Source organism: Delphinus delphis, chromosome 18, assembly GCF_949987515.2.
Source record: "Delphinus delphis chromosome 18, mDelDel1.2, whole genome shotgun sequence".
In the NCBI taxonomy this organism is placed as follows: Eukaryota; Metazoa; Chordata; class Mammalia; order Artiodactyla; family Delphinidae; genus Delphinus; species Delphinus delphis.
In genome coordinates this window covers 7,389,643-7,412,836 of record NC_082700.1, presented here as the reverse complement: position 1 = coordinate 7,412,836, position 23,194 = coordinate 7,389,643, and the positions used below count along the sequence as shown (strand labels likewise).

The 23,194-nt window shown below is 39.5% G+C and overlaps 1 protein-coding gene across 2 annotated transcripts in view; it reads right to left on the bottom strand.

Annotated features, from left to right (window-relative positions):
- Nucleotides 1-8,593: 8,593 nt before the first annotated feature.
- Nucleotides 8,594-23,194, bottom strand: part of USPL1 (ubiquitin specific peptidase like 1) — a 40,029-nt gene continuing 25,428 nt past the window's right edge. For both annotated transcript variants that reach the window (XM_059995972.1, XM_059995973.1), the window contains 3 exons: nucleotides 20,589-20,714; nucleotides 14,162-14,319; nucleotides 8,594-12,239 (listed from right to left, as the gene is read on the bottom strand). In XM_059995972.1, coding sequence (XP_059851955.1) covers nucleotides 10,345-12,239; nucleotides 14,162-14,319; nucleotides 20,589-20,714 — 2,179 coding nt within the window. In that variant the 3' untranslated portion in view covers nucleotides 8,594-10,344. The remainder of the gene's footprint in view (nucleotides 12,240-14,161; nucleotides 14,320-20,588; nucleotides 20,715-23,194) is intronic.

The window sequence follows — 23,194 nt, the reverse complement described above, 5'->3', positions numbered from 1 at the left end:
TACCATATGACCCTGCAATCCCACTCCTGGGCGTGTACCCAGAAAAAAACATAGTCCAAAAGGATACATGCACCCCAATGTTCATTGCAGCATGGTTTGCAATAGCCAAGACATGGAAGCAACCTAAGTGTCCATCGACAGAGGAATGAGTAAGGAAGATGTGGCCCATATATACAGTGGAATATTAGTCATAAAGAAAAATGAAATAATGCCATTTGCAGTAACATGGATGGACCTAGAGATTGTCATACTGAGTGAAGTAAGAGGAAGAGAAATATCGTATAATATAGCTTATTTGCAGAATCTAAAAGAAATGATACAAATGAATGTATTTACAAAACAGAAATGAACTCACAGACTTCGAGAATGAACTTATGGTTACCGGGGGGGAAGGTGGAGGGAAGGGATAGTTACGGAGTTTGGGATTGACATGTACACACTGCTGTATTTAAAAAGGATAACCAACAAGGACCTACGGTATAGCACAGGGAGCTCTGCTCGATGTTATGTGGCAGCCTGGATGGGAGGGGAGTCTGGGGGAGAATGGATACATGTATGTGTATAGCTGAGTCGCTTTGCTGTGCACCTGAAACTATCACAACATTGTTAATCGGCTATACTCCAGTATAAAATAAAAAGTTAAAAAAAAAAGAGAGAGAGAGAAGAGGCTGCACTTTACCCTGTAGAGTAAGAGAGTCACTATTAAAGGTTTCTGTTTCAGGACAGAATGAAATCTATTTTAGGTGGTTGGGTTGGCAACAACGTCAATAAGAAATAAGAGATCAGAGGACAGTTTAGACGCAATTATATTTCAAAGGAGAGGCAGTGACACTCTGGGCTAAGGTAGGTAGAGGAAAGAAGGCATGGATTGATTCAAGGGAAGCCTGGTCAAGATTTAGGGACTGAAACAGGAGGGAAGTTTGAGGGTGAAGCCCACATTTAGAGCCTGGGAGACCCAGAAAATGGTGACACCATTGCTTGATGTGGGACTTTGGAGGGGTCTTAAAGAAACCTTGAAATCAGAAAACTTATACATTGTCCATACTCTTAGCTTTCCTAACTTGTGGCCTGTTCTCCACCGTGGAGTTTATCTAGAACCTAGTCTCAGAAACAATCTTCATTTTAAGTTAAACTTCATTTATTTAAGATAAACTTCCCAAGAGACTACTTAGGGGTCCACAGAGCCCTATGAAAATCTGAATGGGAAGCTAAGGACCCTCTCCCCAGAATGTACACATTCACAGAGAAAATCTTATTGACAATGTCCAAGAGTCACAGAGGCTCTGGAGCAGAGTTCTTGGCCCCCAGATTTTGAAGGCCAGGCTTTGTATTTTATTTATTGGATTTGTATTCTAATTACTGATAAAGGTCATAAAGCATGTCAAATCCAAAGTGTTTAGGTATGGAAAAATTACTAAACTGAAGATTTTAAGGTAACATAAAGAACTAGAAGAGTCTAATAGTATTGACAAGTCACAAAGAGAAGCCAGTAGCCAGTTTCTTTTCTTTCTTTTTTTTCTGATCAATTAATTACATATGTAAAATTAGTAATAAAGGACTTGAGACCAAAAAAACTGCCTTGAGGTTTTAACATTTAATGCTTTATTGTTACAGTCTGGAGCGACTGGAGGTACTGGCTGTGAAGGGCCTTAATATAGTGATCCTTCCAGGGTCCCTTCTATAGGGATTTACACCATCACCAGATACCAATTTGTATTTCTTTCCTTGGGAGTTACTTTAATGACATCCAGCAAACTATCATATTTTAGTCACCCCCTCATAGGAATTGAGCCTTTTTTTTTTTTTTTTAGTAAAAACAAACCAAAAATTATTGTCTGTCAAAGATGACTCAAACTAGTTATTCCTAAACAAGTAAATCAAATACACACTTTAAAATAAGGAGATCTTCAACCACCTTAGTAATAAACTGCAAAGTTGATCATAGATTATTATATGCATGTGTGGGCATAATGATAGTTTATTTATACGTAATTATCCAATATATTCACTGGTACAAGAACATAGGCTGGCTTGATAATTGGAATTCTAGTGAGGTGGATGGACCTAGAGTCTGTCATACAGAGTGAAGTAAGTCAGAAAGAGAAAAACAAATACCGTATGCTAACACATATATATGGCATCTAAGAAAACAAAAAAAAGGTCATGAAGAACCTAGGGGTTAGACAGGAATAAAGACACAGACCTACTAGAGAATGGACTTGAGGCTATGGGGAGGGGGAAGGGTAAGCTGTGACAAAGTGAGAAGGTGGCATGGACATATATACACTACCAAGCGTAAGATAGATAGCTAGTGGGAAGCAGCCGCGTAGCACAGGGAGATCAGCTCGGTGCTTTGTGACCACCTAGAGGGGTGGGATAGGGAGGGTGGGTGGGAGGGAGACGCAAGAGGGAAGAGATATGGGAACATATGTATATGTATAACTGATTCACTTTGTTATAAAGCAGAAACTAACACACTATTGTAAAGCAATTACACTCCAATAAAGATGTTAAAAAAAAAAAAGGAATTCACTATACTACTACTACAGAGGTGAAAATCTGCAATGGATAAGAACCAGATATAGAACTGAAGTTTTAAATATAGAATTTCCCTATTAGTTACCAAGCACAGCGATGCTTTACAGTAACCACAAGGTCCATATCACTGGGACTCCAGTTTACAACTCAAACATCTCGACATCCTGCTGAACAGGCCCCGTTTACGTTGCCTTGGGGCTGGGGGAGTTTTAAGTATCAGGTGAGTTGTAGACACACTTGAACTTCTCAGCATACTTAGATCATCTCTGCCTCCAAAGGCGGTGGGAAGGTTATAATAACGAGAAAGCTGGCAAGAAGGGTGCTTGATCGAGCTATTAAGTGCCTGCGATAACTAAACAGAAAATGCATTTTCATTTTGAGATTTGAAGTATTTCATAGGAGCTCCTTTTCTCCTGATGACCTCTCGCTTCTGTGATTACATTTAATCTCCTGATTAAACTTCTCCGGTACCAGATTTATTGTCGCTTTGGCACTTTGCTGTCTTGCAGAAGTTAATAAGCGCCTTTTGTGGGTCTGCTTCACTCAGAAGCATCCTGTAGTGCCTGTCAGCCGCCTTTGCCTCTTCTGTGGCTTCCTGAGGGAGCACGGGTGGGGAGAAAGGGGTGAGGATCTCCTGGAGGTGAAAAGCAAAGGAGGGCCAGAAAGACAGTCACAGATAAGCTCACTGAACAGGCCTGTTTCAGAGCCACCAACTGTATGGGGCTCTTTACCTGCGGCAGGAGGGCCCACAGGAGGAGATGCCTCTGGAAACGGCTCAGAAGAAGTCATTAGTTTAAGGTCACTCCTTTGGGATGCTCCCTCTAACCTGCCAGCTCGATTCCACCCTTCCTCCCCTGCCATTACACATATGGACACGGATCACCGTCTTTGGCCCCAGATTCTGAGTTTGGAAGAACTAGTCCATTTTGTGTTGTTTGCATTTGCGGTACCCAGGAAAACACTAAGATAACTAAACTTACTGCAGTAATCATTTCACAATATACGTAACTCAAACCATTATGCTGTACACCTTAAATTTCTACAGTGCTGTAGGTCAATTATATCTCAGTAAAACTGGAAGAAACAAAACTCTAATAAACTGTATCTTCTGCTTTTCATATACTTTTTCTGACTTTCAGAGTGGATTACTGCAATAATGTTAACTGGAAGAAAAATTGGCTAAAATTTGATAGACTTTCCTCCTAGCCTTTTTTCCTCCCTAGGAAATTGATATTTACACTGTTTAATTGCCTTCTATAATTGATCACTAAGTTTCTTCCCACATAACTTCAATACACTATAGGAACTCAATATTTGTTAACATAATATGAAAGATATAATATGAATGGTGTATTTTGAATGGTTAAAGAACAGTGAGGTGATTCAATAAATGGTATTCGAACAAATATACTGTTGGGGGAAAAGAAACCTCATGGTACCACATCAAGATACACTGCAAAAGAATGAAAGATTCATGGAAGGAAGGAAGGGAGGGAGGGAGGAAGGAAAGGAAGGAAGGAAGGAAGAAAGGAAGGAAGGGAGGGAGGAAATAAAAGAAAGGGGGAGAGAGAGAGGGATGGAGGGAGGGAGGAAAGAAAAGAAGGAAAGGAAAGAAAAGAAAGAAAAAGGAAGGAAGGAAGGAAGGAAGAAAGAAAGGAGACAGAGAGAGAGAGAGGGAGTGAGGGAGGGAAAGAAAGGAAGGAAGAAAAGGAAGAAAAGAAACCTAGTTCCATTAGAAGAAATATGTCAATATTTATATATTTGGGGGGTAGAAGTAATCTTGACAAAACTTAATACCAAAGGGAAAAGACTATAAAATAATGTAAAACTTTTGTCAAACCATTAAAAATGATAATCAACTAGAAATCAAAACTGCCACGTGCCGGGGAAAAGTTTAATACCTTAAACGTAAAGAGCAGGTATAAAGCATTAAGACCCCAATTCAGTCACCGCAGGACCGAAGCTCCCACAGAGCTCCTTGTTCAGGCACCTTGCTCCCTGTGGCCCCCTTCAAAAAACTCCCTTCTTTCCTTACCTTTCAAACTGCCCAAGAGGCCAATCCCAAGAGGAAGGCTGTAATTGGAACTCAGGATCCTCCCAAACTCCTCTCCCCAAGAGATCCCATCACAACCTGCACTCTTGTTTAGCTCTGTCAGCCTATGAACTCCGATCCTCCCAGGACTTTAAATTCTAGATCTAATCTCTCCCAATCTCTCACTCCATCCAACACCCTAGCCATCCCTCCCAGCGTCTTCTGGAGTGCATCGTCTGTCACTGACAGGACTCTCCTGTCCCCAACTTCTGTAAACAGTCTCTCCCTTCCTTTGTGCTGGGTGAAACCTGAATAGCCCTGTCAAGTGGTGGCTGTTTTATCTTCCTGGTTCCCTGCTGTTATTTCAGCCACGGTTCCCCCATCTTCCTCCAGTGCCTTTAAAGCACAAACCATTGGACTGAATCCCCTGTGCTGTTCCTTTTGCTGTCATCCGCCCTTTTCATGGTCTCCTGCCTTTCCCTGAGGGTTTTAGCTCCTGGCTTACTGTATATTTCTTTGCGCCAGGACTCCTGCTGCCACTTAGATGTCTTTGCCGCCCACAGAGACTATCCACACACCATCCTGGCTTCTTGGCTCCTGTATCTCCTCACTTTTCATGGACTTCTCACCCAACCTTGGCCTTGCACTTCCCTTGTCATTCTTCAGACCCTGTCATCACCAACAACTGTACTGTGTCTGAAAGCTCAGTTTCAAGCACACCACTGTCTAGCCAGCTTACTTCCTCCATGAGTCCCATTCTAGCATTCTTTGAACCCACCTCCAATCCATTGAGATCTGCTACCACTTTTTAGTTTTTATTTTTTAAATTTAATTTTGATTTTATATTGCAGTATAGTTGATTTACAATGTTGTGTTTCAGGTATAGAGCAAAGTGGTTCAGTTACACATATACATATATCCATTCTTTTCCAGATTCTTTTCCCATATAGTGCCACCACTTTTTGTTTTTGTTTTTGTTTTTGTTTTGCGGTACGCGGGCCTCTCACTGTTGTGGTCTCTGCCGTTGCGGAGCACAGGCTCCGGACGCGCAGGCTCAGCGGCCATGGCTCACGGGCCCAGCCGCTCCGCGGCATGTGGGATCCTCCCGGACCGAGGCATGAACCCGTGTCCCCTGCATCGGCCGGCGGACTCCCAACCACTGCGCCACCAGGGAAGCCCGAGTGCCACCACTTTTTAAATGACCATCACCTGTCCCATGTCCCTCCCTCCCTCCTTATCCACCACTATCATCATGTTCCTTTCCTAAAACCTGACCTTTTCTCTTCTCTGTCCACTTTGTCTGACAATACCTCCAACTTTAGCTGACTCCAACTGCCCACCTACCCTCTGTCCCGCACCTGAGCAGCACACGTGATTGCAGAGAAATAAACAACCATCTTAGCTGGTCTCAGTAGAGTTTATGACCTTAAACCTCTGGAGGGCTCTCAGCACTGCCTAGCAAGCCCACCGCATGTCCCCATTCAATTAGCTCTGGAGACTCAAGCCTCTCTTCCTTGATCTTCAACCCCTCCTCCTCTCACGCCCTCAGCTGACTTTACTATATCCCCCGAGAAAAGAATCACGGGACCTTTCTTATCCTCTAATCATCAAATCTCCTAACGACTGTACCTATATACTTTGTTTTTCCTAGTATTAAAATGGATAAACTCTTAGCTCTCAAGGTCACACCCTCCTCCTATTTTGGATCTCATCCCAGAGAAATGTGCTCCTGCAACTGTCCCTTTTCTCATGTACAACATCCGTTGTCTCTCTCCCTGGAACACTCAGTCTCATATAGAAACATATTATGACATCTCCCATCTTAAAAACATTAACAAAAACCTTGACCTCACATTCCGCCACCAGGTGTCAAGGGAATGTTTCAAAAGAATGTAGACACACTTGAACCTCTCAGCATAGTTTAGATCATCTCAAAAGAATGTACCTGTATCTGCCCTTTCTCACCATCCCTTTTCACTTGAACCCATTCACACTTATTCTCACAGCTCCACTGAACTGTCCTGGCTAAGTTACCAAGGATGTACGTCCCTGTTACCAAAGCCAATGTCAAGTCTCAGTCCTATGTCTCTACTTCCCAGCAGCACCTGACAAACCAGCAGCAGATCTGATAGATCTTCCCCTGATTTTCAGGACACCACTCATCTGGTTTTCCTCCTAACTGCCCCTTTTGCTCCCCGGAGCTGTCTTAACTCCTTAAACGGCCCCATCCTATATCATGGCATTACATAGGATCCATGCATTTATAATTCTTAAAAGAGTGTCTCCAGCGGCGCCCTCTCCTGAGGCCCAACACTGCAGATACACTTTCCTATTAAATTCTCTCTACTTGGAAGTCTAATAGAGATCTTATGCCTAACGCATCCAAAACTGGATAGGTTCTTTCCTTTAAATGTTCTCCCTCCCAAGTCTGTCCCATCTCAGTAAATAGCGCAACCCATTTGTTCAGGCAACAAAATCTGAGGTTTATCTTTGCCTCCTCTTTCTAGCCCACCTTCAACCATCAACACGACCTGTTGGCTCTGCCTTGGAAAGGCAAGTGACCCAGCTGTTTACCACCTCCACAGCGGGTCACCCTGTCTTAACTGAGACTGTTACAGACTAGCACTTCTATTTCTGACCAACTGCATTCTCCACACTTCAGTGATCCTTTAAAAACTAGACCGTGGGCTTCCCTGATGGCGCAGTGGTTGAGAGTCCGCCTGCCGATGCAGGGGACACGGGTTCGTGCCCCGGTCCGGGAGGATCCCACATGCCGCGGAGTGGCTGGGCCCGTGAGCCGTGGCCGCTGGGCCTGCGCGTCCCGAACCTGTGCTCCGCAACGGGAGAGGCCACGACGGTGAGAGGCCCGCGTACCGCAAAAAAAAAAAAAAAAAACTAGACCGTGTTATTCCCTTGCCTGAAACCTTCCAGTGGCTTCCCGTTTTTCTCAAGCACAGACAAGGTCTTTACTATGCTCCACAAAGCCATACGTGATCTGGCTTCTGCCAGCCTCTCTGATCTCGTTATAATTCTCCTTCCCTTGCCTCACTCTACTCAAGCGCACTGGCCTCTTCCCTGTTCTCGATCCTGCCAAGCACCCTTGCTCCTCAGGACTTCTGCTCTTCCTGGAATGCCCTTCGTCCAGTCACGTGGCTAAGTCCCTAACTTCACTGAAGTACCTGCTCAAATGTCATGTCACTCCAAGCAACCTTCCAAGTCCACTCAGTCTAAATTAGTCCTCCCATCACTCACCCACTTTTCTCCATAGCATTTAGTGCCACCTGACATTAGTCAATTGTCATTATTTGAGGAGTCTATATTTGTGAATTTGCCTACTTGCCAAAATTTATTTGTAACCCTAAAAATCAATACTTGCAGTGCTCTTGTGGTCATTTATGGACATGCACACAGCAATGACAAATCTGAAGCCCTTGCAGTACATTTGGTCCACGCCAAACGTCAAGGCTCTTGACATTGGTACAGATCATTTGGCGTGGACCAAAGATGCTCATGGACATTTTGGATTGGACCAAATTTCCAGGACCACTGGCGTGGACCAAATGTCTTATGGACGTTTTTTGTCCTTTTCGTTGGTTACTTCACTTGTTTAAAATGGCCCCCAAGTGCTGTCTAGTATTCCAAAGTGCAAGGAAGGTGTGACATGCCTCATGGAAAAAAACATGTGTGGGATGAGCTCCATTCAGGCAGGAGTTACAGCGCTGGTGACCTTGTGTTCAATATTAATAAATCAACAATATATACTACATAAGGTATCTTTAAACAGAAACACACGAAAAACAACATTTGTTGATCAGGTGACAAAAATGTTGTGACCAGAGCCTCACAGGAACCTAACTGTATTCCCCCAGGAGCAGTGGTCCAGTATTTGCTAATTCAGTGTTTGTGGTGACTTGATACAACAGAAGTACCGCAAATAACAGGAGTCAACCGTATGTATCCCCTATTACCACCCAACATTATATATTTACCTCCTTGTTTAGAAGGCAAATTACTAAAAGGCAAGAATTTCCCTTTATTTATTTATTTATTTTTATTGCCTTATATCTGAGGTTTACAACAGCGCTTGGCACTCAGCAGAAATCTAGAAATAGTTGAATGAATAGTAACACGTAAAGGATGGATAAGCAATTCCTCAAAGAAACTCAACTGGCCAATAAAGTTACAGAAAATATTCAACCTCACTAATAATCATGGAAATGTAACCAAAACCAGTCAAGGTTTTTTCCCCCTTCAACGCTACTACCTGGTGTTGGTGAGGGTTCGGCAAAGCCATGCAAACAAAAAAGTGCATATTCTTTGACCCAGAAATTCCACTCCCAGAAAATAAAATTTGGATCTGTGAAAATTTTTATCAATAAGGATAATTAACAATAACAAAACAATACAAATCACCTCAAAATATAAATTGGTGAAACAACGGTAATACACACAATGTAACATTATATAGCTATCCAAAAGTTGTCAAAAACTAAGATGGAAAGATGCTCATTAAACATTAACACACATCATTAACAAACAGGTACAACAGAATCTCATATTTATTTCTTGAAGTCTAAATGCATAAAAATATGAAAATGTTTGCAGCAGTTATTACCACTAAGTGTTAAGATGAATGCTCTGAAATTTTCTTGGTGTTTTCCTGTATTTTCCCAGTTTTTCCTTACAATAAACATGACTTTTTACTTCTGCAATCACAAAAAAAGGGAGGGGGAGGTTTGGGAGTAATTTTGACAAATCATTTCTGCAGTACTGAGTCCCTAACAAAGTATTCTCCCCCAAGACTGCCACCTTCAAACCTTAGTTAACTCTGCTACTAACTCAAATCACCCAAACTTTAAATGAAGCTAGAGGTAAAACAGATATTAAGTTCAAGCACTGTAGTAACCACTCTATACTCAATCCCAGCTCTACAACTTACTAGTTCCGTGCTGTTTCCTTATCTGTTAAAAGTAATAAGAGTACCTTGCTCATAGGAATGTTGAGGTTTAAATGAATTAATGTTTCATTCATAGTAGAATCCAACATAGGCAAGCCTTACATGCACTGGCTATTTCTCCCAAAATATAACTGCTAGATGGTGTCCCACTTTGGTTACAGAAATAAATGTCTTGGGGGAGAAAGATGATACTTATAATGTAAACTCTTAACACATCAACACAAAAATAGGTTACTTTTTCCTGTTACAGATCAGTTTTTTGATCACCTAACATTATATGAAGTTCTAGTAACAAGTTTCCTGCCATCTTTTGTAAAGAGAGAAAGAGGAAACAAGTTGTATGAGGGGAGCTTACATTCTACACCACTCTACTGGTAGAAGAGACAGGCTGAGACTCTTACGTAAGACCACAAAACCACTAGCAAAACAGTCATGTGTTCATGTACCATATACAATGACTTAAGTTTGTATCAACTGGTGTTTTGCCTGAACCAACATAACTAAAATTTAAAATGTAGAAATTTAATGTACCCAACTGTACAGACTGCCAGAAACTACAAACTACTACTTTTCATTTTTAACATTTTGAAATCCTCATTCTCCTACAAACACAAAATGAAGCCAACAAGGAGAACAAATTCTTCATCATTTAAACTTGTGAAACAGATCGTATGCTTTGTGGGCATAACCAAAGGTAAAACCTTCAGTAGCTTACCTTTTGTTCATGACAAGGCCAGTGTGTAAACACTATCTAAAAACATAGTAAATTTTCCCAAGAGTAATAATAAATATTAAACTAAAAACAGTTACCAAGCATTCAACAATTCTCAAACAGATAGTCATCAAAATGAGGGAAGTCTAACGTGTCACTTGCTAAAGAATTTAACGCTGAAGTAGAAAAAAATTCATCAAAAATATCAGTCTTCATGGAATTTTCCGAGTTCAATGTTGTAACATAGGCATTATTTGTGAGTGAGTCTGGCTGAACTTTGCATTGATTTTTCTTAGTGGGGCTGCAGTAATTATGGTCCTGTCTCAGATGAATGTTTTGGGGAATACTGTTTAATTCATTAGGTACTGGTGCTGGGATATGATTATCTCCCATTTCTAAGTACCTGAAGTCAGCCTCCTCATTTTCTGAGAGCTCTGTTGAAACAACCGTTGTAGGGGACAGTAATTCTGCTAAAATTTCTTCATGAGTTTGACTACTGTATGAGGAAACGCCAGGAACTGCAGGGCATCCAGATTTACCATCGGCAATATCAATTTGATGTTGTAGTTCTTTTAGCAAGTCTTCAATTGATTCACAGTCATTTGGAGATCCACAATGGGACATAGGTTCTAAATTTTCACTTGGAAGTGTTCCATTTTGGGGGGAAGACATAAGAGCAGCTAATTTCTTCTTTTTTGCCTTAAGTTTTTTAAGAAGTTTTAGACGAAGTTTATGAATCTGACCCTCAACTGAGTCTCCACGGTTTGCTGAAGAAACACCATTTTCATTTCCATGAGAATTGTGGTTGAGGTGAGCTCCACATGAGGCATTTTCACATTTCTTCAAAACTTCCACATCACCATCAGCAGGGAGAGCAGAAGCTGTGCTAACTGGTGATGGATGGCTTGGTGCAGGGTTGCTAACTGGAGGAGGCTTACCTGCACAGCTGTGAGCTTCCCTGGATGCCCAGTTACCCTTTTGTTTTGTACCTTTAGTTTTAAAGCCACCAAAATTACTTGCCCCCTTAACTGAAGGCTGCAAATCAGTCACAGTGTTTCTACTATGAGCTGAAACATAAAACGGCATAAAAGAAACACCCTTGCTTAATAAGCCTTTAACCCAACTTCCCACAAATGGTTTTTTCTGATTTTCCTTCAGAAATGGATTCTGTGACAGCTTAGCTGTTACGGTTTGAGAAGACGCTGCAGTTTCTTTTTCCTTCAAATCAGACACCTGAGATGTAACATGTTGTTCTGGTTGTAATTTCTCAGGTCTTGGTAAAAGAGACTGTTTCGATGGAGCATCCTTCTCTAGGGCAACTGGACCCTCAGTTTCTACTGAGTTTACTCTCTGTGTAAGGTCCGTAGCACGCATATCATTCACAGGCTGAGTAACGACAGCATCTTCTGTATTCAGCTGTACTGACGGCACGTTTGTATTTACAAGCTGAGATGAAAAGCTTAAATCCACAAACTGGTCTTGGGTAAGCTTGTCCTTGCCTGGAGCCGATACTAAAGAAGCCATTAGTGACGCCTGCGATTGCAAAGTATGTGTTTTGACAACCCCTGCGTTCTCTGCCACAGGTTTATTTTCTAATAAAAAACCTTCAGAGTTAACCTGTATTTCTTCACATGTCAAAGGTGAAATATTCTTGTCGACCAAACCTTTCAGACCTGAAAATAAATGATGTTCAAAAGTTACGGCTTCATCCTGTGAAAGAGTATTAGGAGCAACTGACGCTTTTGTGGGGTGAGTTCCTGAGGACATTTCAGCTGAGGCAGCATCACCTACAGAACACAGTGCTGGCGAGACTTGATTCTCATCTCCGAAAGCGTGCTGATCATAAGTCTTTTTAAGTGGGCAGCAGGCAGGTGCTTTATCTGTCATTTGGGATGTTTTTCTTTCCCAGATAACAATATGTACCTCTGAAGCAGGAACTTGAAATTTCTCATGCCTTTCAGAACATGGGCCTTTTAAGTCATCACATTCCAGCCAACTTCCTGGGGGATGGGGAAGGAAAGTGAAAGATGTTAGACATTCAAAAAAACCACCATCCTGGGTTAACTTTCTTCTGGCCTTTTTAACCACTGTATCACTGGATATCCACCAAAGGAGAATGCTTGAAAACATGGCCTTATCCTTATGTCACCATTTTTCTCTGCCATGTTAAAAGTCCTTACTCGGATAACAAAAGTTATACACTAACATCCAGAAATGTGAAAAACTCAGGTAGTGTTTACTCTTTTCTAAAATGCCCACAAAAATCAAGACAGAAGTATCTTTAACTTCTGGAACTTAGAATACAGTACAGTATCACCTAATATATCTAACAATATTAGAAAATAGATTAAGTTTTTCAGAATATAATGAATTTTCAAGATAAATGAAGCTTGTTAACTCAAATGCCAACACTTAATTCAATTCTTATTTCATTTCTTTTTGGGGTTAGAAAAAGAAGCTTTAGGTCTTTAGGTGTCTGCTCTTATTTTATTTCTGAGCTCCTGTTTTCTCATTTGTCAAGTAGGAATGAGATGATGGTGAAGGGAAAGAGGTTAATGTCCCTCTACACACCAAAAAACCCCCAAACAAAGCCATCTGTTAAGTTTATGTGCATACACCCTTATAAACTATCTGAACCCACCACTTTTTATCCTATACCCATTAAACTTTGAGAATATTTTCCTTGCCTAGGTCAGTGGTTCTCCACCACACATACACATTAGAATCATCTGACTAATATTTGGGCTGAATTCTCAGAGACTGATTCACTGGTCTAGGAGAGAGCCAGGATGTTTTTTATAAGCTAACCATACAATTTTTATATGCTGTCAAAGTTGGAAACCATCTAACCTCTTCTACCTGAAGCAGACTTTTCATTCTCTAGAATGCAATAAAAAAGTAAAATAAATTTTTTCTAAGTTTTTTTATGTTATTGAGAACCACTTCCCCCTGCCAATTCTGAAGAAGGGTAAAACTTTAAGGTAATAACTATATTTCTAACATGAGTTTCAATTTGCAAAGTGCAAATTGATGACACGTTATTGTGTCATCTAACCAAACCATCCCCAGGAAGAATATATCAAATATGAAAAATTTCCTAACAATTGTAAATGGAAAAATAGAACAAAATCAAAGTGACCCCTTCTCAATGAACTGATATAACACTTTAAGGAGACTGAGTTATCTTGTCTAAGACAAAGTGAACATCGTGAGGGGAAACAAATTCAATAATAAACCACATTAAATATACAGAAGGGAAAAAGCAAAATTCATGAGCTGTACTAGTTAACCTTGTATTGAAAAGTTTAATTATTTAAATAAAGGTTTTACCTTGACTGTAGCTGTTAGCCAACTATGGACTTCAGATATTCTATTTCACAGTGAGAGAAGGTTACATAGTCTGCAATGTCTAATAGTCTTAGAAATAGATGTTTACTTTTATTTATATTACTAACAATTGCAAACTCAGCAAAACATTTTATTTTTGTTCTCAACTAAAAAACCTCCAGAACAACGTACTTTCTTTTTAAAAGAAATACAAGGTTATAGATCTAAAAACTCAAAATTGCCACCATTTTTTATACTGAACATATATTCCTCATGTAATAAAAAATGAAAGCAAAGGCATTAAGTGAAAAATAGCAAACTGTAAACCAACAGTAGTATATCACCTCAATCTCTGTCTAAAAAAAAAATACGCATATGCATGTGTATACCCATAAATATGCTAATATAAACAAGCAAAGTTAAAAGTTAGGAGTGATTCTAAAGCAGAGTGACAGAATAGAGGAGGGGGCAGAACTGTAACAGGCAAGGACAGGAAGAGAGAAAAAAGAACCAAGGCAAAGCCTGTCTTAAAAGAACAAACTACAGTTTAGTGTCCATGCCTATTATCATGAAAGGAAAACGTTTAAACACTTACCATCAGCATCTAAAATCCATGTTATAAAATGATTATTTGCTTGGTACTGAATTACAGAAGTTATTTGATAAAGACAGCCTTCAGAATGAAATGAATAGTGCTGCAAGTCATTATGCGGTAAACCTTCCACAAAGTGCAACATGAATATGAGAGATACTCTGTGGGAGAGAAAGGTAAGAGAAGTCAAACAAATGTAATACCATGTGTCTGGTTATACAAAAGATGGTCTAAAGCGAGTAAGTCACACATAACATTTTCAAGGCCAACTGCACTGATTTTTCTTGAGAACCTCCAGATGTGTGCCTTAATTAGAAATGGAGAACTCACTCTAAGAAGAATGTAACAGTAAACCCTTCTCAGAATGGTATCACTGACAGTTGGAAGCCATCATGCAATAAGGCTCTAACACAGACCATTAAACAAAAATTGCTCTGTGAGCCAGGATGCTGCTTTGGCTTAAAGAAGATCTCTCGGAAACTACTTCACAGAATCAAAAGAAAAAAATCCAGACCTTTGAGAATTCTCTTCGGCATCAAGTGCCCAAATTAATTGCCTTTGTTAGATGGGACAGGTGATATGTGAAACAAAATAACAAACGTAAGATATTCAAACAAACATTTTAAAAACCGCAACATGCTAATACTTTGGCCTATTTCTCTCAGTTTTCTCAGGAAGTAGAGAGACCCATCAAACTAAAATTTCTACTTAAAAAAGTTTACTTGTGAGGAAGTAGAGAAGAAAATACAACATGATGGTTGATTTACTATAAACTTCAAGACATCCATAATTTCAAAGATACATTTTATTATTACAGTAGCATAACAAACCAGAAAATAGAACCCCAAATAGGCCTCAAATAATTAAATTTAACAAAGCTCTCAGGATTTACAAAAAATGTTGACTACCTCTTCCCAATATTTAAACAGCTGTCAAAACTTACTTAGCTTACCAAAATTTATTCAGCTGAAATAAACTTGAATCAATGTCCAAAATGCAGATTATTCAAACTGATGAGAGATAATTTGTAAATTATCCCTTGTCAATCTTTCTGTTAGAGAATAATCAAATCTTTAAAACTTAAGTACCGATAAATAAAAAGTCCTGCAAAACCGTCCATAACACTAAACTCTCATTGTTTTTTGCCACACATTGGTCTGAGATGCCACTGATTATATAAAATGTACCATTATGAAAGAAGACTGCCAATTAAACTATACCATGCCATCGACTTTTAGATGTATTCCCATTTCAAACATGTTAAGAGGTGCAACTGTGTCTGTGCATCAGTGATCCACAGAAAAACCAGAGATTTACTCTCACAGCTGCATACGCAGGCTTTGGGTCTCTTCAAGTACTAATATTTAGTTCTTTTGGCCTCAGATGTTACCTTTTCGATATATTTGCTGAGGCTAGTTACTAAAACATTCTCTTGTTGATCCCTAGACTACCCAATCTTACTAGTTTATGTGAGTTTACACGTGGAAAATGTTAAATAAGCAGCATTTATTTCTTAATGGCATAATTTTAAAACAGTACAACTTAGAAACGTTGGCTTCTTGGAGTCAACAAAATAAAGCAGATGCCTCCTCCTTTTCTAGCTTATTCTCCTGTCTACGTCTCCTAAACCCTAGAAGTCACGGTATTTTCCTACCCATAATTCCAGCTTGTCTCATTTCCAGCCTCTCAGGTGAGGGTTGAAGTTTACCTCTAGCTTGGCAGTAACAGATTTTGTTCTCACACTTCTTCCTACCCACAGTACCTTGAGTGTCAAAGACAGTGCTCAGAGCTGAAGAGAGCAAGTCAGGTTCTGACTCAACCATAAAAAACTGGATGGGACAGGTTAACAGAACTGGAACTGAGAGTCACACGAGATTTCAAGCTACGATCCATTTGTCCTCACCTCCCTAACATGAGATTCAACTCCTCCTGTTATAAGGATCTACCCTCAGGAAGAGAAGAAAAAATAGGAAAGAGAGAAAGCAAGCACAAGAGAACTGTGCTAACTGCCCTGCTATACAAGTCAGCAGGGCACACTGAGTCAGCTCCACAAAAAGTAGCCAGGCTTGTGCTAACGGTCTGGAGTACAAGTTTTTGATTTTCAGCCCAACTAATGTAATATAATCATTCATATTTTAGAAAAAGCTTATTTAACAATGTGCACATATGTGCTTCTGAACTGTAATAATGTAGGCTTTAGGCAGAAAAAAATCTGCAAATGTAATTTTTAAACCTCATTACATTTTAGCTCTATTATACCACTGTTTGAATTTGCAATATGACAAAAAATGAAAAATATGAGTAAAATTAGGTGTAATTCAAAGAATTAGAATTCGTTCATGTTAATTGTAAAAAAGAAAATACATCTTTAGAAAAAATTCAACTGTTCGGGAATTCCCTGGCTGTCCACTTGGTTAAGACTCCATGCTTCCACTGCAGGGGGTGTGGGTTCAATCCCTAGTTGGGGAACAAGGATCTCACATGCTGCGTGGCCAAAAAAAAAAACCTCAACTGTTCAACAAAGGTTTACAAACTGTGTTTTCTGAAGGTGGTTCAAGGATCTCACACATAATGAAACATTTCCTGCCAAACAATGAAGACTTAAATTAAGAAACATAATTTTAACTATTTTTTATATCAGTATTCCATCCAAAATTTGTAGGGGAGAGTGTACTTTATCTGTTTTAAAAAAGTCTGAAAATCATTGTATTAGACAGTTTAACAAAGCTCTCTCTATAAGCACAGAGCAGAAATGTCTTATTTCAGTTCTCCCTACTCCCCTATCCTTGAAAAATAGTTATTTAAAAAACTGATCATTGTTAAAACTTTAAGTAAGCTTTTCAAATGACAATCCAGGATAGTGTATGACCAGATTCCTAAAGGAGATCGTGGCAGTAATGAGAGGTTCATTTCAAGAGTCTGTGAAGTAAAATTAAATCACATTCTAAGTCTATGTCACCATGCTCTGGATATAATTCCCAAATAATTTACTCAAATTTACTTAAAGAAAAGTAGCAGATTTGGACCCACCAGATTTATCAATGGACTCTTTTTCCAATGGGAACATATAGAGATGGGGATTACCTGAGACAAGGTGCTCAGGGAACACTATTAATTTTTAGAATGCTATAAGATTGAGTTATGCACGATATCATGATGGACCTAATTACTTTTAAGTTATCCCTAAAAGCTATATTAAATTTGCTTCTAAATTCCATTAGATACCAACAATCAAGTTACACAAATTTCAAAGTAAAAAAATTACCAGGGATTTTATAAAGACATTGTCATTTAAAATTTAAGTGAAATTTTACATACTAGCTCAATTTACTTTTGAATACAGTAAATGTCCAAATTATAAATTCTGCTTACAAATTGGCCCATTCACTAGAACTCTAAACACATTTCCCATTGAAACACTGGCTGGATACATTTCCACATCAGAGTATGAATCTTTAATGTAAGTAAAGCAACATATTTGTATAATTAAAAATTATATGTTGCAATACAACAAATTAATAGATCAAACAAAAAATAGTAGTGAGTTTATCTTCAATGTTAGGGCTTGAGAAAAAGCACTATAAACTGTTATAATTATATACACCAAGAAGCCTCAAGTGATCCAGTGATCCAGGGCAGGATGACAGACTTCCAATCCGGCTGCCCTTCTACCTCATCACTAAGGAAAGCACTTCAAAAAAAAAGGATTCCCTGGGAATTCCCTGGCGGTCCAGTGGTTAGGACTCTGTGCTTTCACTGCCGAGGGTGCGGATTCAATCCCTAGCTGGGGAACTAAGATCTCACAAGCCATGCAGCACAGTCAAAAAAATAAAAGGGTGGGGGGGGGGGATTCCCTGAAGACTTAAATCTCAAAGCTTGGACCCCAGACAGCCTATGGACTTTTGGTTAAAGATATCTCCACTGTCTCCCCAATCAAATGCCATCAAATGATAGTAAAGGACAAAAAAAGGTAATAAACCAAAAGGACAAAAAAGGGAAAGGAGACATGAGCAAACGAGAAGACAATAAATACTTAGAAGACAAAAAGCAAACAGAAAAATGGTAACTTAGCAGAATGAATGAAGTGATGAATGTAGTGACTGCTACAGAGTGGGGATACTGATGAGAAGAGCTTATATGCCCCAAAGAACCCCTAAAGACTCAATATTGATAGGCAACAGATGTTGAAGAAGGTAGGGGTAAGGCCCTGGGCTGAATACTGAGACAGTGACCACAAGTGTATATAAAGAAGACTCCCGGGACTTCCCTGGTGGCATAGTGGTTAAGAATACACCTGCCAATGCAGGGTAACCGGGTTCAAGCCCTCGTCCGGGAAGATCCCACATGCCGCGGAGCAACTAAGCCCGTGCGCCACAACTACTGAGCCTGCACTCTAAAGCCCAAGAGCCACAACTACTGAAGCCCACGCGCCACAACTACTGAAGCCCGCCCGCCTAGAGCCCGTGCTCCGCAACAAGAGAAGCCACTGCAACGAGAAGCCCATGCACCGCAAAGAAGAGTAGCCCCCGCTTGCCGCAACTAGAGAAAGCCCACGCACAGCAACAAAGACCCAACGCAGCCAAATATAAATAAATAAAATAAATTAATTTATTTAAAAAAAAAAAGAAGACTCCCATGCAGCAGACCCAGGGAGGAACCAATATAGATTAGAACCCTGGAGCAGAAGGATAAAAGGTAGCCAGAAGAGAGGTTTCCAGAAAAAAAGGGGGAGGAGAACTTAAAAAACTGTGAAGTATTTGAGTGTTTAGAAAATTTGTTAACGGGCATTTTAAGAATTTGGAAAAAAAATCACAATGTATATATAACAAAGCAAGTGAAAACACAGGCAATTAATAATTCCAGGAAAACTAAAGAGTTATAAAAGAAATGAAACATAACCACGTATCCTGCTTGGCTGGAGAGGGAATATATGCATATTCATAATAAACAATAAGTACTGAAGCACTGATTTAACCAAAAATGTAATCATATTGGAAGGACAGGGAGAGGTTAAATAGAGACGGGGCCCAGGTGTTGGTGTAAGAGCCCTTAGTCCTCAACTACTATAAAAGAAGACTATATAAAGGTGGAATGAGTACACTGTTTTGAAATCTCAAAGTAAATACTACCTTAAAGGTTTCAAAAGCAGATGCCTGGGTCTTCCCTGTGGCGCAGTGGTTAAGAATCCGCCTGCCAATGCAGGGGACATGGGTTCGAGCCCTGGTCCGGGAAGATCCCACATGCCGTGGAGCAACTAAGCCTGTGTGCCACAACTACTGAGCCTGCACTCTAGAGCCCGCAAGCCACAACTACTGAGCCTACGAGCCACAACTACTGAAGCCCAGGTGCCTAGAGCCCGTGCTCTGCAACAAGAGAAGCCAACGTAATGAGGAGCCCACGTGCCGCCACAAAGAGTAGCCCCCGCTCGCCACAACTAGAGAAAACCCGTGTGCAGCAGCAAAGACCCAATGCAGCTAAAAAATTAAACAAATGAATAAATAAAATTTTTTTAAAAAAAAAAGCAGATGCCTGGAGATGGGTTAGGAGTGGCACTGCTCTTTTTTCCTTTTAAGTCTTGGCACTATTAGATTAACTGAGAATTTATTACTTGGATGATAATAAACCTTTAGGAAAGATTCTGAGAGGTTTCTTGGCGCATCCAAGGGCATCAGAAAAAGGTTAAGAAAAGGTTAATGTCACTGGTTCTTTATTACATCAAATTAAACCTCAAAACATTTTCTTTATGTAGAGATAAGGGCAACTGAAAGCAAAGGTTAAAGAGGAGGTATGTGTGTGAGTGTATTAACAAAAGAGAGACAAACTGCCTGAAATGGAATTTACCTGTGAGTTTTTAAAGATATGGGGCTTCTGATAACACTGGAAAAGATAATTCTGATCAGTCCTCCCACTGAGGAAAAAATAGAAAAGCTGGCAAAATATAAAAATGATACATCTGCTCGAGGGCAGCAGAGAGCTTCCAACAGGATGAGGGATTAGCAGGCCGAGGACTGAAGAAGAGGGAAATTCAGACAGATGAGCCTATGGCTCATCTTTGAATCATCTTAGTTCTTGAAATTAGATTAAGGACATTCCAGAATTCTAATGACTCCAGGCACTTGGCAGAGGTGAGAAAAATGGAAGTTTAATACCCTTAAAGAGAGAAAAAAGGCAAAAGAAGGTAAGACGGTAGGACAGTGGGGTCAGACAATCACCCTAAGTCAGCTCTGCAGTGGTATGTCGCCTGAACAGCTTCCTTATTGGCCAGAGTTCCTGATAGAGAGAAGCATTTTGGCAATTCACAAACATACATTAACTCAAACTTCTGAAAGTGGGTTGTAGTCATCACTTTCAATTCTACACATTAAAAAAAAAAAAAAAAGTAAATCCACCTTCATTTTGTTCTAAAAATAGTAGTGCAATTTAAACTCACTTTTCTAATACCATTTTTCTTATCTGTGACTTATTGTTGCAATTGTTACATGGACCAAAATGGGCAGCATTAACTGGGTGCCACTCAGGGATGACGTTTGTAAAGGTGACCAGATTCTTCATACACCTATAAAAAAAGAAGACAAAACTTTGATTAAGTTAAATTCATTTATGTTAACTCAATCAACATTTAAAATAAAAAGGTACTTTCCTTTATTTGTTTATTCATACTTTCCTATTCCCTCAAATCAATATATCCATGTTCCTCCCGAACCCTACTCTAGTAAAGCTCTTGTAAGGACCCTCCACGTGAATTACCTATAGTTTTCAGCTATGAGATGAAGAAAACGTTAAGGCAGAGTTTCTCGAGAGCAATACCACTGCTATTTTGCACTGGGTTGTTCTTTGCTGTGCGGAACACTACCGTGCATTGCTGGATACGTGGCCTCATCCCTGGCCTCTACCCACTAGATGCCAGTAACAGCCTCCAGCTGTAGCAACTAGTTATCTCCAGACATTGCCAAATGTCCCATGGGACAAAAATAGCCCCCCCCCCCCCCAAGAAAAATATTTTTCTCAAAAAATAGTTGAGAACCACTGTTCTAAGGCTTTCAAATTTATTAAGAGCTCATCTCTTACTCAAAAAATTCACAATCTGGCTCTCCATTATTGACAACCTAAAACAAAAAGGGGCACTTACAAATATATACAATCAGGAATAGAGACAACTTAATTATCTTGATCCTTAAAATATAAGAATATCAGCTGCGAAAGAATATTGCTTTCACAGTTTACAAAAATTCTAAATTTGCACTTTAGCCTGAATACTTAATAGCAATAGGCATCTAAAAAGATGATCTTTACAGATGCACACTGTACCGCAACTAGATCCGCTTTAGTAACATCTTTAAAAGAGCAATTATTCTAAAAAGATGATCTTTACAGATGCACACGGTGCCTCAACTAGATCCGCTTCAGTAATATCTTTCAAAGAGCAATTATTTATTATCTAGGAGACACCACCTTCTTCTCTAAACAGTAACAAATACTGGTAAGTCATAAGTGAGATAAGCACGGGCCGTTAAAAATAGATCAGGGAAGCTAACATTTTAAAAGCAAAGCCACATAGAGGTATCAACAAATACACTGACTATATTTCTGCTAAATTCTTAGTTCTCCGAGATAAACGTGAAGTAAAGGTTCCTGTTTTTTAGTTAATAAGAGGGACTTTGTCTCAGCAAGTAAGTGTTAATGCTCCACAGGACACCTAACATTTCTGAGCACTTACTGTGTACAAGTCACCGCGCTAAGCACTCACGTACCAAACAAATCCAAGTGGCAGGTACTATTCTTATCCCCATTTTACAGATGAGGAAAGTGAAATACATCAGATGATAAATGACAGACTTGAGACAGGAATTCAGGGAGTCCAACTCCAAAGACCATGTTTTTAACTGCCTCCAGAACATATCTTCTAAATTAAGTAAGAGCTGTTCAACTGGCACTAAAAGCAGCAGCACAGAAATGAATGAGTTTGCTGGGTATTCTTCCACCAGATTAAGTGAAAATACTTTTAGTAAAATGCCACTTCATTTTAGCTTTTCCTCTATAACTCCTTTTACTTTTAGAACTAAGAACTTAAAAAAAAAAAAAAAGAAGGCAAACCCAAAGTGGTTGGTGGCTTCTGTGCCTTGAGCTCTCAGAGTTTTTTCTATACAGCTCCAAAATGCACTTATCCACCTTGTATGCAAAGCCAACAGATCAAAATAACGACTAAGCCACCGGTCCCCCATTATGTTCATGTTATTTCCCTAACTAACTGGTCTGAATTTGGCCAGAATAAAGATTATTTCTGTTGAGTTCCTGGCACACAGGATATGTTCAATGAAAAGCTGTCAAACAACCGAGATGGGGACTTTGGAAAAGCTATAATGAAGCTGATTTTAATCATAAGACTTGTATATGTTATTTATGTTATTTAAAATCCAGGTGGTGATTAGGCAGTACACCACAGTGAGCAGGAAAGTCTTAGAGAACAGAAAACCTAAGCCTGAATTTTGCCACTTACTAGCGTGTCACCTTGGGCATCAATTTAACCCCTTTAAAGCTTCAGTTTTCACATTGTCAAATGAGGAGAAAGTCAGGTAATTTATAGAAATTAATGACAGAAGACCTAGAAGCAGGTATTTGTTCTCATACTCACTTACACAAAATTATTTAAGTCTTAGGTATGAGTGAAATGCTAACTCTTACTCTGTTCTAGAACTTTCAAGCTAACTGGTGAAAATACAAATGTTTCCTGGTTCTGTAGCTTGGATTCCCTAGAGTGTTCTCTCAGTCCCAACTCTCCTCAACTGATCCCTAAATACCTAAAAATAATCTTGATTAAGATAATGGATATCTAAAGCAATACTTTCCTCTTATAGTTTTATTTAATAACTTTGAGAGACTCCAAATTTTCTAGTTTACTAACAGTTGCCTTTCAGAAAAGAGGAAAGGCCAGCCAGCCAGAGACTTTCTCATATATGGACAAAGTGAGGGTATCATGCCTGATGAACTTTCTCTCCCTGACTCCTCTTCTAAAACCTAATTTCTCTCCTTATTTAT